This window comes from Stegostoma tigrinum, chromosome 2, assembly GCF_030684315.1.
Source record: "Stegostoma tigrinum isolate sSteTig4 chromosome 2, sSteTig4.hap1, whole genome shotgun sequence".
NCBI lineage: Eukaryota > Metazoa > Chordata > Chondrichthyes > Orectolobiformes > Stegostomatidae > Stegostoma > Stegostoma tigrinum.
In genome coordinates, this window is record NC_081355.1 from 60663146 (window position 1) to 60681621 (window position 18476).

At 42.9% G+C, this 18476-nt stretch overlaps 1 protein-coding gene across 5 annotated transcripts in view; it reads right to left on the reverse strand.

Moving 5' to 3' along the window:
* rbms3 (RNA binding motif, single stranded interacting protein) overlaps positions 1-18476 on the reverse strand; it is a 1261622-nt gene that overhangs the window by 175804 nt on the left and 1067342 nt on the right. For 4 of the 5 annotated variants that reach the window (XM_048556941.2, XM_048556951.2, XM_048556990.1 and 1 more), the window contains one exon: positions 9962-10119. In XM_048556941.2, coding sequence (XP_048412898.1) covers positions 9962-10119 — 158 coding nt within the window. The remainder of the gene's footprint in view (positions 1-9961; positions 10120-18476) is intronic. The other variant, XM_048556972.2, reaches the window with a different exon arrangement.

Sequence of the window (18476 nt, forward strand, 5' to 3'; positions counted from 1 at the left end):
CTGTTTCAGGCATGTATTTAAAATGTGTTATTACATCATTAAAATAATTCACAAAGGAATATTACACTTGCAATATTTTAAATATTATGATTTGAGTTCAGTAACCATGGATCCTGCAATATTCAGTTGCTAGCAGAGAATTGGGGCATATCTGATCTTTTGTTGATCTGATACCCAACAGGCAAATGTGGTCGGTGCAAATTCAGTATCAATACATGTGCAGAGATATGTTGTATGCTCACCAGCTCTACTACTGAACAAGCACCAAAATCTCATTTGCTTATCATTGTCACTTTGCCAAAGAATGGCAGGGGGACAGTTGAGTATAATATGTTGGACGACATCTGCTTCTCCCTGCCTTTCCTCTCCTCCCCTTCAGCACATCATTTCACATAGCAGTCCAGATAAAAGCTTACCTGCCTGGCAAAGTCCATACTACCCCAGCTCTCAACTGAAATTCATGAACTCCTAGCTGATAAACTAAAAGGTTCAGTCACTTGCTCTTACCAGTACAATTATGGTTTTTTCTTCACTTGTGGGATGGGGTCTTGGTTGGCCGGTCAGCATTTATTGCCTATCCTTAGCTGCCCTTGAGAAGGTGGTGGTGAGGTGCCTTCTTGAACTAATGCAGTCTGTGTGCTCGCTGCAAATCCACAATGCTGGGAGGGAATTTCAGAATTTTGACCCAACGACAGTGAAAAAAATGGCAATATATTTCCAAGTCAGGAAGGTGAATGGCTTGGAGGGTGACTTGCAGTGATAGTGCTCACGAGCATTGTTGCAACTGTCCTTTCAGATGGAAGTAGTCGTGGGTTTGGAAGGTGCTGTCTAGGGATCTTTGGCAAATTTCTTCATTGAATTGCACCAATCATGGGCACATAGTCCCTTTTTTTTCGGGGGGGAGGTGATTTCTTTGAGTTGAATGCCAACCCAAATTATGAGCTACATCATTACTGTTTAAAGTAATTTGTTAGAGCAATGAGCCAAACAAAATGGGAGTCTGAGAATTCTTGATTTGATGTCCATTCAAAAAGATTATTTGGCCTTGTGAACAGAACCACTTTTTAAAAAAAAAATCTCCAGTGCAATGTTTTGAATTAATTTCTCTCCTCCTTCCAATTTCCCTTTGGAAACTCAATCTCTCCAAATCTTGCTTGAAGAGTTGGCTTATACAGCAGTCTATGTCCATAGGCAGCAGTAATCCTTCCCTCAAATGATGACAGCAAATGGATCAATAGGTGATTCAAAATGGTTAGATTTACTACAGCCCCAATTCTGCCATTACATAGAATGTTGTTGCCATGAAAAGTGGCAAAACTGATGCACCTAAAAACCAATGGATTAGAGAACTTAGGAAATCCATGTTCTCAATTTCAAAGGTAGGGTATCAAATGGGTAAATGCTTCTTCCCATTGACTGCTAAGGTTAGTATAAACATGTATGTAACTGAATTCTAGCCTTCGCCCACATTTAAAATGAGTTTCCGTCCTGAAGTAAACAGAATAATTTCTTGAAGAGGTTTTGAAATATCGCATTGCAAGGTAGTGAGAAACAGGAGCTAAAGTTACAGGAGATGAAAAAGTAGAAGTAATTGGCCCATCAAACAAATGTATATATCTGTTAGCTAATGACACAGACATTTTGGAGGTAAATTTTTTTAAAAAGCCCCAGGGTATATTTTGCTACTTATCCAGATGATGTTAAGAAGCATTCCTCAACAGATAATAATGATGGATTTTCTGTTCTCTGCTGAGCTCCCCTATTTATGCTCGGGTATTGTTGAGTTAACTCAGTTCACTACTTTTGATTCCTGGAAATCGCACATGCCATAGCACATGCCATCTTTGTAAAGAAAGAAGTAATAACAAAAGAACTGGAAATTGGAAAGATGAAATAAAAACACAAACATCTACATGACAACTGGCAAACAATCTTTTTAACACCAGAGAATGATTGTGGTCTGTGTTTCCATGAAATTGTTGAAAGAGTTGCATATTGAAATCATTGTTGGGCATGCTTTCAAAAAGGGTTATTGTATGTACACTCCTGAAACAAACTACCTCTGGAGAGCTGAACCATACACTGCCAATTGTGTTTGTATGAAGAATACAGTTCTTTTCTACTAGAATTTCTCAATTAGTTCATCTGAAATTCCAGCAGATGCTATCAGCAATCTAGCACATGCTTGGCTTTAAGTCAGGTGAAAACTTAGCAGCCCTTATAAAGAACTGCAGCACAAAGAAAGGAATACTTGTTTGCAGTTCTCCTTTCATGTGGTGCCCAGTTGAAACTGCTGAGCCTTTTGTGCCTGTGAGGTATCTGAAACCTTACAGGACTCTGCCATTCCATAAAAACAGGAATGTTGACATCTCTTCAACTGCTGTACATGCTGCAGGAAGAAAAAGATCTTAATGCCAACTGTGCGATATTCAAAACACGGGAGAAACTCTTCACAGCAAACTGTTGATCTCGCAGCATTTTCAATCAAGTTGGAGCCAAGGGATTGAGTGTTGTTGACTGACTCACTGACCGATTAAGATAAAGAAATAAGCAAGTTTCACTTCAGTTCCACAAAAGAATCAAGTATCAATCTGAAGTCAGTGAAGTTGCAATATTGAATCGAAAAACAATTTCAATATTCTTCTGCTTTGGAATACAGCTTACTCTTTTCTTCCAGACTCTGTTGTCAAATTGCCCCGAATGCTCTAAAAAAAATGGATACGACTCTCTCCAATAGGACGACTGGAATGAACACTTTTTTAAAAAAAGTGTATTATAAAAGTTGGTTCTCTGATTTGATTTATTATAGTCGCGTGGACCAGGGAGTGAAAAATATTGTCTTACATTGTCTTCCAGGCAGATTATATTATACAAGTGCATCAACATAACAAAACCACAGTACAGGATACAATGTCACAGCTGCCAAGAAGGTGTAGAGAGAGATCAACATTAACATTAAAGAGGTCCATTCAAATGCCTGATAACAGCTGGGAAGAAGCTGTTCTTGAATCTACATGTATACATTTACAAACTTTACAATCTTCTGCCCAATGGGAAAGGTGGAAGAGAATATAACTGGGGCGGGAGGGATCTTTAATTATGTTGCTGGCTTTTCCAAGGTAATGGGAAGTATAGGTAGTCAACGAATGGAAGATTGGTTTGTGTGATGGTTTGGGCTACCTTCACAACTCTGTAGTTTCTTTCAGTCTTGGGAAGAGCTGTTACCATACCATGCTGTGATGCATCCACATAGGATCCTTTGTATGGTTATTTGAAGCCGAAGGGGTGAACTGAAGTTTCGAGACATGTGGCCATGATACCAGCAGTGCTCATGCTCAGTCCAGTGTTTGGGAAACTTGAGCCACTCTCAAGTTTGGACCTCATTGGTGTTTCTCCAAACAGAAGACCTAGATTGGTTACCCATAGTAATATGCACCAAGCAGGTGAGGCCTGTCTCACGGGAACTGGTTGCAGTGGGTTAGCGTGTTGGAACTGGAAGGAAGGCATGTGGCATGTGGAAGACAAAAGATTTTTGTGGGGCTGGGAAAATTGAAATAGATTTTGTCAATTTGCAACTTTTAATCAGTATCAAACTTTGCTTTGAGACTTTTCTATTTTTTAGAACACTTTTCCAATCTTTATTAAATTCCAACAAATAATATGATAACTATAAAAATCATTGAGAAACTTAAGGCAGAACTCTCAGTCGATGAGAGCAAAAAAACTGGTTGTAGCAGATTGGCCAACTATTACATAAATGAGTCAAATTTGTTTCCAACAGAACGGAAAATTGTCATGGGGTTCCAAGGGCTTTTAATGAACCTTCATTCTACCACTCATTTTACCTCTCTGCCCAAATTAAAGGTTTTGCTCTTAACTATGTTTGAAATTCACAAGGTAACTATGTGTGAATCAAATTGGAATTCATTTTAATCGCACCCCAGTGCAAAACATTCAAATTGCTAACTTCCCCAGTGTAGCCCTGACTCTTAAACAATCAATATACCCTAGATGATAACACAGGTAGAGGAGTCAAGTCAGGTGCACATGTATCTGGAAGAAGATTGCCTGCAAAATGAAAGTGGTGCTGCCTTCAGACTGTGAAATATTGTTTTGGTAGTGGAAGGATCTGATATTTATCTCATGTCTCAAGGTATGCAAAGCTCTTCCATAAATAATAAATGCTGTCCTTTTAATGTTACGTGCTTGCCATAGAAGGAAGTTATGCACATGTATCATTGACATTGTGTGAATATGCTTGCAAAAATTTTGATCTTGAAGAGATATGTATAAAGGTAATTTTGTCACCTTAACAGCACTTGTAGTGCAATAATGCTAGTGTTGCAAAAAATGGATGTCCTGTGTAACAGATGTTGTTTCTTCACAAAGAAAACACAATTCTTATGACAAACAGTATTCTTCTCTTGCTTTTAGGTAATACAGCAAAATCCTTGCAATCCTCTACCAGATAAACATCCCTCATTTCCTGCAGAGGGGGCCCACTCCTCTTAAGGCTGAGGGGTTTCTGCTCTGGATCATTATCCTGGGAGAACTGGCAGTGGGCCTGTTTTAGATTGTGTGATACAGGCTCTAATGTGGCTGCCTGGCCTCACATTTTAATGGAAACAAAAACAACAAACAACAACACAAAGGAAGAACAGAAAATTACAAAAACTTGGGGAATAAGCAATGTTGTGCAATTACATGCTTAATTCTTGATTAAAAACAATAAATGCCATGACTATGAGGTTGATCAAATTTACACCACTCGTGCGGTCAGAATAAAAACTTTTAGATCTCGTCAAAATGACACAGATTTGGCTGAGTATAGATCAATTTGAGTTTGGCAGCGCTTACCCATTCACAAGCACCGCACAGTGAAAATTTCGAGAAACAACATTCTGACGGTGTATCTATTTCATCTCTGATGCCAAGCTAAATGTATGCTCATGTTGTAGTTTGACAGAGTTAAATTCTTTAGCTCTACTTTGTGGTATGAAGGTAGCAGAAAGAAAATAGAGTGAGGTATGTGTGCAGCTTTATGTTTTGATGCAACAAAGTGTAAAGGTAACCTAGTTAGTTAAAGCTGGGGAGGGTCTGGGAATGAATTCCAATGACTACTTCTTTTAACATAGTGGTACTGGTGAGAGGGGGTGCTGTAGCAGCACTAAGTGCGTTGCTCCAGAAATCAGTGCCTAAACTGAAATTGTTTCTAAATTTACAAAAGTGACCTGGATTGAAAACCTCGATGAAAAGTCGTCAGATTTGTAGACAATATTAAACAAGAAAGCAGAGTGGAATTCTCTAAAGCAATCTAGAAATTATAGAATGAGTTGAATGTGAGAAGTAAGTAAACAGGATAATGGAAGATGAGCAATTATATTAACAATTAGGATGTGCTAGACACAGAAAGGAAACATAGATTCTATAAACAATGCTGAAAAACTAAAATTTAATCCACAAAAGACAGATACAAATTTTTAGACTCTGTTAACCATTTCTAACCCACGCAGAGCTATAATCAGCAAAACCAGCGGTATGTTGAATTAGATAGCTAAACCAAATAATACAAATATAGAAAAGCTACAGTAAGGATGTTGTTAAACCCAGAACAGGTACAGAAAAGAAATTACAAGAATGTAGCCAGGACTGGAAAGTTTGAGTGAGAAAGAGAGGATGGATAGGCTGGAACTTTTTCCCTTGGAGTGTCGGAGGCTGAGGGGTGACTTTATGCAGGTTTATAAACTCATGAGGGGCATGGATAGAGTGAATGGCCAGGACCTTTTCCCCAGGGTAGAGGAGTCCAAACTAGACGGCAAAAGTTCGAGGTGAGAGAGGAAAGATTTAAAAGGGACATGAGGGGTAACTTTTTCACACAGCGGGTGGTGCATATATGGGATGAGTTGCCAGATGGTTTGGTAGAAGTGGGTACAACTGCAACATTTAAAGATATTTGGAGAGGCACACGAATAGGAAATGTTTGGAGGAATATGGGTCAAATGCAGACAAAGGGGGCTAGTTCAGTTCAGGATACCAAGTCAGCATGGACGAGTTGGACCGAAGAGTCTGGTTCCACGCTGTATGTCTCTGTGACTCTAAACCACAGTAAGAAGTGATCAAACTCTATAGTGATCTCATCATATCATATCTTGTCCTCACTTTTCATCCCATCAGCCTCTGTATTCAAAGGATCACTCTCTGCCATTTCAGACAACTCCAGAAGAACACCACCCGCTAAACACATCTTCCCCTCACTCCCCATCTCTGCATTTCACAAAGATCTTTCTCTCCAGGCCATCCTAGTCCATTCCACAACCACCAACACCATCCCCTCTTGCCACGGCGCCTTTCTATGTAACCTCAGAAGGTGCAACACCTGCCCCTTCACCTCTTCCCTGCTCACTATCCAAGGGCCTAAACAATCTTTCCAGGTGAAGCAGCATTTCACCTGTACCTCCTCCAATCTTGTGGCCTACTCTACATTGGAGAAACCACACGCAGACTGGGTGACTACTTTGGGAAACACCTCTGGTCTGTGCACAAGCATGACCCTGACCATCCTGTATTCAGTCATGTTAACACCGTGTCCTGCTCGCATGCCCTCTGCCTGTCCTCGGCTTGCTGCAGTGTCCCAATGAATCACAGCGCAAACTGGAGGAACAACATATCTTCGGATGAGGCACTTTATAGCCTTCGGGACTTAACATTGAGTTCAACATCTTCAAATTGTGAACTATCTCCCATTTCCCTTTCTTCTGGCTTTACTTGTTACTTTCTTAGAACATAGAACATAGAACAATACAGTGCAGAGCAGGGCCTTCGGCCCTCGATGTTGCACTGACCTGTGAACTAATCTAAGCCCATTCCCCCACACTATCCCAACATCATCCATACGCTTATCCAAGGACTGTTTAAATGCCCCTAATGTGACTGAGTTAATTACATTGGCAGGCAGGGCATTCCACGCCCTTACCACTCTGAGTAAAGAACCTGCCTCTGACATCTGTCTTAAATCTATCACCCTTCAATTTGCAGCTATGCCCCCTCGTACAAGCCAACGTCTTCACCCGAGGAGAAAGGCTCTCACTGTCCACCCTATCTAATCCTCTGATCATCTTGTTCGTCTCTATTAAATCCTCTCTTAGCCTTCTTCTCTCCAATGAGAACAGACCCAAGTCCCTCAGCCCTTCCTCATAAGACCTTTGCTCCAGACCAGGCAACATCCTGGTAAATCTCCTCTGCACCCTTTCCAATGCTTCCACATCCTTCCTGTACTCGGGCGACCAGAACTGTACGCAATATTCCAAGTGAGGCCACACTAGCATTTTTGTTTATTACATCCCCTCTCCCTCCTCGCACCCCAGTGGGACTGTTTGTTCTCTCATGTCTGGCAGATAGACACACCATTGTTGTGCCATTCTCACATTCCAATCACTTAATCTGAACTATCAACATCTTTTCTCCACCAGCACCCTGTGCCCACCACACCCACACCCTTCCACACCCCAACGACAGCATAAATGCTGCCCGCTCCCCACTTCAGTTCTAATGGACAGTCATCTAGACTTGAAACGTTAGCTTGCTCTCTCTCCATGGATGTTGTCTGACCTGCTCTGATTTCCAGCATGTGTTGTTTTCATTACAGATTCCAGCATCTGCAATAATTTGCTCCTAAATATCACATTTTGAATGCTGCTTCTAGTTCTGCTGATGAACATGATTATAATTTAACTTGGAGATAGCAAGACCTGCAGGTGCTGGAGTCAGAGACAATAGAGTGTGGGGCTGGAAGAACACAGCAGGCCAGGCAGCATCAGAGGAATAGGAAAGTCGACATTTCTACTGTAGCCGTTGCTCCCGGTGTGGCCTCTTCAACATTGGTGAGACCAAGCACAGGCTCAGGGGATGCTTCGTGGAGCATCATAATGCGATAATTGACAACACCTTCCAGTCCCCAACCATTTTAACTCCCCCTCCCACTCCCTGGATGACATGTCGATCCTGGGCCTCCTCCAGTGCCACAATGACACCACCGGCAAACTGGGGGAGCAACACCTCATATTCAGCCTCAGAAGCCTCGAGCCTGATGATGTAAACATGGAATTCATCAGTTTTAAAAGCTCCCTACACCTGGCCTCTTCCCATAACCTACCGTCCCTCTCAACCCTGCCTCCTTGACCTGACATAACATGTCCATCTCCTCTCCCACATATCTGCCCTACCCTTCTCTGACCAGTCCTCACTACCCCCACTTGCATTCACCTATCACCTTCCTACCTACCTTCCCCCAGCCCCACCTCTCCTCCCTCTATTTATTTCCCAGCTCCCTTCCCCCTCCCCAGTTCTGAAGAAATGTCCCAAACCGAAACATCAATTTTCCTGCTCCTCTGATGCTGCCTGACCTGCCGTGTTTCTCCAGCTCCACACTGTGTTGACTCTTATAATTTAACTCATTCTTACTTCAGTGAATCTGCATTGCATCCAACTCAAGACCAATCTATCTTTCCTTTGATGTGGCATTCTGTACTGAATGTAATACCCTGGATGCAGTGAGACAACTGCCTTACATAACTAAATAATAGTTAAAAAAAGAACTCTTCACAAAGATGTAATGAATAATTGGATTACACTTCCAGGACGAGTTGGTGAGGCAAGATACCTGAAATAATTTAACAAACACTGAAACAGTATAATACATCATTTTAGGCTCTGTCTGAATTAATGACAAGTTGGTGCAAATGACCTTCTTTATCCCTAATTATCGTGTGTGCTGAATGGTCAATCCTCTGGTTTTGATGCAGTGATGTTGTGTTATTTTCAATGTAAGAGGCGAGAGATTGTGTTGTTGTTCTCTAATAGTTTACACAAGCACTCATGCCCAACAGTCTTAACTTGTCGACCTGTGAACACCTGTACATCTGTGCCAATGAAATTGATCTGTGGCTGACCTACTGCAGAGTAGATCAATGAGAATCACTTGACTATATTTCCATTTGATTGATCTTTTTAAGAAATGGAACAGATGTACAGGCATAGGTTTGCTTTTCTGATGATTTATTGTGTAATATTAAAAATAAAGTCGGGGCAAAATATTCATTTAAAGTTGCACACACGGTGGCTCAGTGGTTAGCACTGCTGCCTCACCCTTGGGTGACTGCCTGTGTGGCGTTTGCACCAAAGATGTGCAGGCTCGGTGGGCTGGCCATGCTTAATTGCCCAAAGTGTTCAGGGATGTGTAGATTTAGTGGGTTATAGGGGATGGGTCTGGGTGGGATGCTCTGAGGGTCAATGCGGACTTGTTGAGACAAAGGGCCTGTTTCCACACAATAGGGATTCAATAAAATATACCCTTATATACAACTTACTGTGTGTGTGTGTGTGTGTGTGTGTGTGTGTGTGTGTGAGAGAGAGAGAGAGAGAGAGAGAGAGAGTGTGTGTGAGTGAGTGTGTTCGAGCATCAGGCAATGCAACAGTAGTCAATACAGTGTGGAGCTGGAGGAACACAGCAGGTCAGGCAGCATTAGAAGAGCAGGAAAGTTGCCGATTTGGGCCAAGACCCTTCATCAGGACTCTAGAGATTCACTACTTAAATTTAAAAATAAAGCTTAGTGGGAGAATATGCATGCACAGATGAAATATACCCTTATATGTAACAGCAGATGTTCTATTAAGATGACAGAGAAATTTCATCTCTGTGTTTTGTATGGAACAGATCTATCATTGTCAATCTGATTTTATTGCTTTGCAGACATTTTGGGGTAACTGGGTGTCCCCGTTCATCTGAGGATATGGCAGGTTTCAAGGTATACATGTTGATGAGATCCTGATACTGCTACTGCAGAGAGGAACATATAACATGCTGAATGAAAAACTGACATGAGCAGATCAGCCATCCGTTTTTACTGACGCTGCATTTGACTTTTGTGGCAGTTTTATCGAAGGACGTGCTCTGATCTCTCACCTGGCAAATCCCACCCCTCGGCTTACTCCATTTGCATCTCTTAATATCCTTGTGGAGATGACGTGACCAAAGGGTTTCAGCATGTTCTCGAGTTCTTGCTCATCCATGGATATCGGCAGATTCGAGATATACAGGTTGGTTGGGTCCTGTTCTTGCTGCTGCAGAGAAAGAAGAAAATATGGCATGAATATTTTCAGTTCAATGCAGGCTATCATTTCTAGATATACAAAAACAAGACTACCAGAAACCAAAGTCAGATAATAATATTACAAGAGATAGTAGGAACTGCAGATGCTGGAGAATCTGAGATAACAAGGTGTAGAGCTGGATCAGCACAGCAGGCCAAGCAGCATCAGAGAAGCAGGAAAGCTGACGTTCTGAGCCTACGCCCTTCTTCATAAAATTCTGAAGAAGGGTCTAGACCCAAAACATCAGCCTTCCTGCTCCTCTGATGCTGCTTGGCCTGCTGTGCTGATCCAGCTCTACACCTTGTTATTTCTTAATAAAATGACGTGATTTCAATCCAATCAAAAATGATCATGAGTAAATTTGCATTCTCAACAAAATACAATGATGCATATATGCCACATTTTCTTAACATCTTCAAGACTTGGATCAATGCATTTCAGTAGTGCTTATTTTGAAGAAAAATATATGTATACATACATGAAGTGTTATGATGATGTTATCTGAAAGATTATTTTTGTAATATCACTGGCTAGGCATTTAAAAAAAAATGATTTTGAACACAGAGAAATTGTGCCTTTATTTGCTCTCTTTCTGTGAAACTTGTCTCATCAAAGTGTGAGTTTCAAACCACTGGAAGTTCTCATCTCTTTAGAAGTAGGTTTAATTGTCACCATCTCCAAAAATAAGATTTTAACCAGCTATAACTGATCCAGGGAGAAACCCCATACCAATGTGACTTTAGCTGCAAACCAGTATTTTAGACAATTTGTGAAAAAGTATTTTTTTATTTAATTGTAGCTTGGCCAAAAATACTTTTCAAATGAGACTTTGCACAGTCTTATCATCTTAGATCATTATTCTAGAATTCCTTCAGTGTGGAAACAGGCCCTTTGGTCCAACAAGTCCATACCGACCCTCAGAGGATCCCATCCATCCCTATCCCCACATAACCCACCCAATCTACACATCCCTGAACACTACGGGCAATTAAGCATGGCCAATCTACCTAGCCTGCACATCTCTGGACTGTGGGAGGAAGCCAGAGAACCTCGAGGAAATCCATGCTGACACACGGAGAATGTGCAAACTCCACACAGTCACCCGAGGGTGGAATCGAACCTGGGTTCCTGGCGCTGTGAGGCAGCACTGCTAACCGCTGAGCCACTGTGTCGCCCTTGGGGTTACATTAAACCCCAAGCCAGAGTAGAAGTAAGTAAGCGAGTGAGCGTGTGTGCACCGCATATGTGTGTGCATGTATGTGCACATGCTTGTATGTGAGAAGGGTAATTAGATATTGTTGCACATTTTAAACCATTTGTTAATATTTGTTGAAGTTTTTTTTGCTGTGAGCTAGTTTTTTATGTTACTAATGGAGCCTTGGATGACTTATTTCTGATCATGATACACGTACACTCTAAAATATAGTCAGTGATATTGTTTCCCTCGTAACTACAAACTTCTTGCGGTCAGAGAAGAGATAGAATGAAGAAACACAAACACACACACAAACACAATGTACACAGACAGACACACAGAACATACACACACACAAATCACACGTTTGAACATGGAAACTGGCATAGGCCATTAGGCCCTGGAGCTTTTCAATGAGATTGCACCTGATCTGTGATTGTAACCTTTTGATTTACAAAAATCTATCAATTTCAGTTTTGAAATGAACAATTTGTCCAGCATCAACTGTCATTTGTGGAAGCAAATGTTGTCCCCAGCCCAGACCCCCAATAAGGTGAGTGGAAAAGAACATTTCTTGGGACCAAATTATTCAGAAAACTTCTTAGAATTTCATGCTTTATTGATTGCTTTGCTGTTGCAACAAGACTGTAATCTTTACACAACAGAGCTATTTAACAATTATAGCTCAAAATAGCAAAGAGGTTACCTTGTAAATTATACACATTGCAACCACTACAATATAAAGAGACAATTATATGTTCACAAAATGTTTCAGGTTTCAACTTTTTCCTTAATTACTATCAAACAGTTGAAATAGGAAGGCAGCTGCAGTGTTGTGAGGGCCTTTCCAGAGAGCATTTAAATTGCAAAATAAATTGCTGCATTTGAAAAGACTGCATTCCTAAGCTTATTAAACCCCAGTAATTGGTAACAGTTGCTTCACATTTTAATGCAAAGTCTCATTAAGCAGCTTTTGAAAGCTTCAAAAGTCTTTTAACATTGTCTGAGACACTTGAAATTGTGAAACACTCAACAGTAAAGCAGGGAACTCTGAAAATTAGCACGGCCTTAAAGATTGAAAGTGGCATCCTAAACGTACCTACGCGTTTCTGGTAGTGACACAGGTCAGATGCCATTTTGGTTAATGCGCCAGTGGTGCGCACGGTCCGCCTGCTGGAGTATGCAGATCATGTAACTTCAGACCAGTGGTGCCAATCTGCAGCTCAAGGTTCCCGCTAACACCTCCTAACCTTGCACTACTGAATACCTGCTCAGGAGCGGCAAGAAATCTAGCCAATGCTGTTGGAAGAGATCATCAACGACTGCGAGCTTAGCTGGTGGTTGATATCTACTTCTTGTTGCTGCAATTTTGAGAGTGTTTTTTGTTTTGTTCAAAGAAATCCCCGGGGCGCAGTGTGACACACACTGTAGGACTTTGTCTAGACAACAAAGGTTTTGCGCACAACACCTCCTCTTAGCTACGCTGCGACAGTCATCATCCCCCTGGGATTATGGCATAAGCGGAAGAATGAACAGACGTGACAGAGGTGAAAAGGGAAAGTTTCTTGAAGAAGGACGAAGTGCAAAGTATGAAAGACTCTCTACAGGGGGCCAGGAGCAGCAGCTGTGCTGAGGAAACAATGCTTCTACCTGAACCTTAGTTAGGAGCACAGTACCTTCGCTAAGGATGTGCTCACTGCAATGTGCCACCTCCTGCAGCTGCAACAGCAGCCTCAGAGCAGAACGCTGTCACCGACTGAGACGGTGACTGTGACCGTGAACATTTTGCATCAGCTTCCTTCTGGCCTGGAAGAGAATGCATTGGAACCCCTCTCAGTTTTCCAACCACTGCCTGAAAAAGGCGGACCCTGAGAATTTGTATCCCATATTCCATTCTTCCCTCCAGACAGCAGCGGGTAGAATTAGCATTTGGAGATAGTAAGACCTGCCGATGCTGGAGTCAGAGATAACACAGTGTGCAGCTGGAGGAGCACAGCAGACCAGGCAGCATCAGAGGAGCAAGAAAGTTAACGTTTCAAGTCAGGATGCTTCTTCAGAAATGGGGGAGGGAGAAGGGAGCTCAGAAATAAATAGAGAGGAGGGGTGGTGCTGGGGAAGGTAAGTGGGATGGTGATAGGTGAGTGCAGGTAGGGATTGGTCAGTGGGGTGGAAGGAGCAGAGAGGTGAGGGAGAAGATGGACAGGTCAAGGAGGCGGGGATTAGAGGGAGGGTTGGTCAGCTCTGAGATGCAACACATACAGCACGGAAACAGGCCTTTTGGCCTAACCACTCCATGCCGACCATAATCCCAAATTAATCTTGTCCCACCTGTCTGCATTTGGCACATATCCCTCCAAACATTTCTCCTTCATATACTTAGCAAAAGTATTTTAAACATTGTAACTGTACTCGCATCCAGCACTTCCTCTGGAAGTTCATTCCACACATACCACTCTCTCTGTAAATAAATTGCCCCTCACTTCCTTTTTAAATCTTTCTCCAATACCTTAAAAAATGCCCCCACATCTTGAAATCCCCCACCCTCAGGAAAAGACATGTGCCATTCCCATTAACCATACCCATTTTGATTTTATAAGCCTCAATGAGGTCACCCCCTCAACCTCCTACACTCCACTGAAAACAGCCCCATCTTTTCCAGCCTCCCCCCATAACTCAAACCCTCAATTCCCAGTAACATCCTGTCAATATTTTCTGAACCCTCTCCAGCTTAATAGTATCCTCCTCAAAACAGAGAGATCAGAACTGGACACAGGACTCCAGATGAGGCCTCACCAATGTCCTGTACAACTGGTTGACAGTCATAAGGCCCTATGCTGTGGTAGCCCTGTATGACTGTGGCTGAATCCCTGTATGAAACAAAAGGGTAAGCACTGGGTAACTAGGGCTGATGACTCCAGTACAAAATCCAAGTTCATGCGGGCAGCGTGCATGTAACAGACCTCCTCTTGTCACACAATCAGCATGCAGCATACTGCCGGCCTGTTAAAACAACACTTGACCTGTCACGATCACTCTGGTACAGTGTAGGTTCACCAGACTGGTCCACTATGAAGGAGGGATTTCCTATGGTGAGAACCTGAACAAACTGTGTCTACATTCTCTGAAGTTTCAAGCACAGGAGGTGATTGCTCTCATTGAAACACATCAGTTCCAGGAGGGGTGTGATACAGTAAATGCTGAGTGATTGTGGCTGTGGAAACTAAATCTCCAGGGCACAGTTTCAGGATAACAGGACGAACATTTAGGAATGAGATGAGGAATGACTTCACTCAAAAGGTTGTGAATTGTTGGATTTTTAGCCCCAGTTGCTCCACTGCTTAACAAATTGATGGCTGGGGGAGAAAGAGAGATTCTCACTCTCATCAATATGGGGAGCAGCTTGGAAAGTGAAGTTACAGTCCAAGGTCAGTCATAATTGTAATCAATAGTGGAGCAGGGTCGTGGGTCCCTCGAGCATCCTCCTGTTTCTACGGTATCTCTCGGGTTCTAGTAGGGGATCCCTACAGGGCTTTGCAGAGCAGATTCACTGTACTCACTGTATTACTCTTCTGAGGGTATAGCCCTTGCCAACAGCCAGGCAGTAACCAGTTGAGCAGTGGCAGAAAGTGGAGGGAAGAAGGTCACACAGGCTGACTAACTGACTGGTCTGACTGCAGTGTATGGTTGGTGGAGAGGGCTGCTGACTTTCAGTGCATTATGCTGCTGCATCCTTGAGCAGCTGGGCCTGGAAGGCTCAATTTAAAGTGCATCATCAGCACAAAACAGAGTCATTGGCCTGCAAATGGTTTTCCATGGTTGGATCCAACAGCATGCGGATGTAACTGGCCACCACATTCGTGTTGGAAAAGGATTGCCTGTTAGTTCAGAGCATTGCTCGGTTCAACGCCAATTCCTCCTCCTGCCTCCACGTTACTTGCAGTCTTTCTGGCAGATCAATCAATACTCAATACTCCAAGCATTGTACTGTACATTAGCACTGATATGCCCATCTGAGTCCTCTGCAGCAGAATCCATGCTACCCTCCTGCAAGATACCCTTGCCCTCAGCCTTGGGTGCAGACCACTCTGCCTGATGTCTCACCACATGAAGATTGCACCTTTATGTTACTCTCTAAAGTATGAAACAGTATCAGTATTTGAACGGGATGGCTGCAGATGTGAAATCAAGTGATAGTGTTCCTTCTTCTTTTATTTGTCTATTTGTTCTTCCAGCTCTATCTGGCTACGTTTCAGCTCTAGTACAGAAAGGAGAATGGTACAAGGTTAATGTTGTGAGGGGACAGCAAGAGGTGTGTAGTTCTGTAAACTGTAAATCAGGAGAGTAAATCAGAAAGGGAAACAGTAACTAAGGTAGAGGATTAGGTGCAAGGATACAGTTTCAGCCCCTCTGCTGGTCACAGCTCCATTGATCGTCACTGCCATGGAGATAAGGACATATAGCTGTGCCTCCCCTGTCAGTTCGGGCCAACTACCTCCAGGTTTGCACCACCTTGTCCTGTTACAGACATGAAGCTGTGTCACTGAGCATTATGTAATTTGTTCGGTGGATACAGTTTGACTAGCTGACAGTGTCTGCAAACTGCAAGGGCTGGGTGCAAAGCTCGCAGCTGCGCCAAGAGTGTGAGAGTAAGCTAAAGTGATGATTATTCAGTATGAATTGTGATTGATAGGCAGGTGAGAGGGATGTGATACATTCAGCAGTAAGACAGGCAAGTGGTACTCTTGGTGGAATTTGACATTTGAAGATGCACTTACTGAGCTTATTGTGAGCTCAAGGAATTTCTTGCAGATTGCATCCAGTTTCAGGTAGTTTGACTGACCTCTGTAGCCTCCTGTGACCAATATCTTCACACAGTATGTAGAGAGAGAATGTAAGCACATGCAGATAACATCTCTCTCTCTCTCTCTCCATTTCCTGCATCACATCTCCTTGAGCAAAGTCACACAACTTTGGATCCAGTTTCCTGCTGGAATTATGGAGTGCCTCCCTTTCAAATTAACTTTCTGAATGGGATCCAGCACTTACCCTACTTACAAAGCCCCTCTCATTTTAAGAGGGGCAGACTGGCTTTAAAGGACGCAATTTTTCTTCATGGTGACATTAATAGCTTTCAATAAATGTTTCTGTTTAGTTTCGAACCAAGGACCTGATAGATGTACAATACCCACTACATTACAGAAATAAAGCACCTTTAAGTGATTCAGGCTAGCTTTAATTGGTGTTGGCCTCTTGGGGTGCGCAGCCACTCTTGGTGGGCCCTTGGTGCTGCATTCATTTAAAACAGTTGTGGCCTGAAGTTTGAATTGGGAAAGTAAAGCCCGGTGCAGAGTAATCCAGTATTAAGAACACGCGTCCATTTTTGGCCTCTGTCCAACTTTGTCCTCAGTCACTGTTAAAGAATTATGTCAACCATTAATTCACAGGAAAACCTCGCCTCATCTGTATGCCTGTGATCTCATTACATTTGGTGGTGTATTTGAAAAAGTCAATGAAGCATGCTGATTGTAGCAGTGGTTTGGTATTCAGATCCACCTTTGGCCTGACACTACAAAATGTTGAACTGTGTATTAAGTTCTCTGGAGACAGCAGCTTTCTGCCAACAAGGGCAATGACTCAAATTGACCAGAGAAGATACGGTTTATAGGACAATCATTTGCCAACAATCTGTTGACCTATGTTAAGCTAAACCTTTTCTTTCCTCCTGCATATTCTTTTGCTGCTTGCTGGGAAAGTACATTACTGGCAACACAAACACTATCCAGCCTGTGACTGGTGACAATATCTTTTCAAAGTGGGGATGTCTTGCATTAGCAGGAATTTTATTCCTTTCTCTTCACCCAAAACCATGAATGATCTTGCAGTAAATCAAGGAAAATGCCCAAGGAGTCGCAGAATTGTAAAATGACCACAGACAGAAACTTATAGGGGTCTGAGTGACGTGGACTGTGGGGAGACTTGAGGCAGAATTGGTTGAGCAGTCTGGAAAGCCCCATCTCAACATGTGGATCATCTCACTCCATCTTTTATGCTTCTCACAAGTGGCAGAGTGAGTTTCTGTCTGGGCAAAGGCGAGTTGCCAACTAAAGGGGATTATTGCTTGTTAAGCACATTGTTAACAATCAACCAGCCTCGTTAATATTCAGCCTCCTATCTTGCCAAACCCAGGAAATAAGCAAAACACAGAGAAACCTCAACATGGAGGTCAGAGCAGGTGCCCGGCAAATTCAGCGTGCCACCTGCTCTGAACAACCTCCACGTTGTGCACACCCAAGCTGCAGTTCAGGGCACAACCCACTAACTCTATCTACAAGAACCCTCGCCCATAGGCACTGGAATCCAGCATTTGCCAATCACCCACCACCGTTGTGGCACCTCTCTGATCCTCTTGCAGGCTGCCTATGAAGTACTGACAGGGCCCAGCAGCAACTAGTGTTGAAATTTGGCTGCAGGGGCCCCTTTTGCACATGGATGGTGAACCACCTTATGGATTGGAGCAGGTTGTGTCTCAGGGTGGCTCGCTTTGTGCTTGCTCAGTGGCCATCCCTGACTTGACTTGTTATAGCAGTTATCACATCAGCATTTCAGCCAATGCCATTGGGTATCTGCACTTGTGCACTGAAGTGTGCTTTAGAGTAGATACCAGCTGTTTATGTGATAAATACATTGCTCATTGTTTCAACCAAATGGGCAGGTTGGCAATTGGTGGCAGCTTGTCTCTCAGCTCAGTTAAACGGGGGCTGCAGTTGCTCAGCGGTCCCAGAACCATCAGTCATTGGTACCATTTACATAGCTCTCTGCTCGGCACACTTGCAGTTAGGGTATTTATCAGAATACGGTCTGGGAAGTGGACAATGCTGGATCTTTTAAGGTCAACACCAGCAGTTAGGTGAATCACATACGTTCAGTTAGGGAGCTACAAATACAACAGTCAGGGGCCTGCTCAGTCAGGTCCAGGGGCTGCTTGAAGTCAGTCAGAGGGCTGTCATTTCAGAGGGAGGGCCAGGGGTCGCGGTGGTGTAAGGGTTGCAGGTTGGGAGAAACCATTGCCAAAAGAAATGGGGACTTTGACACTGGGAATTGTATTTTTTTAACTCATTGACAAAATATATGC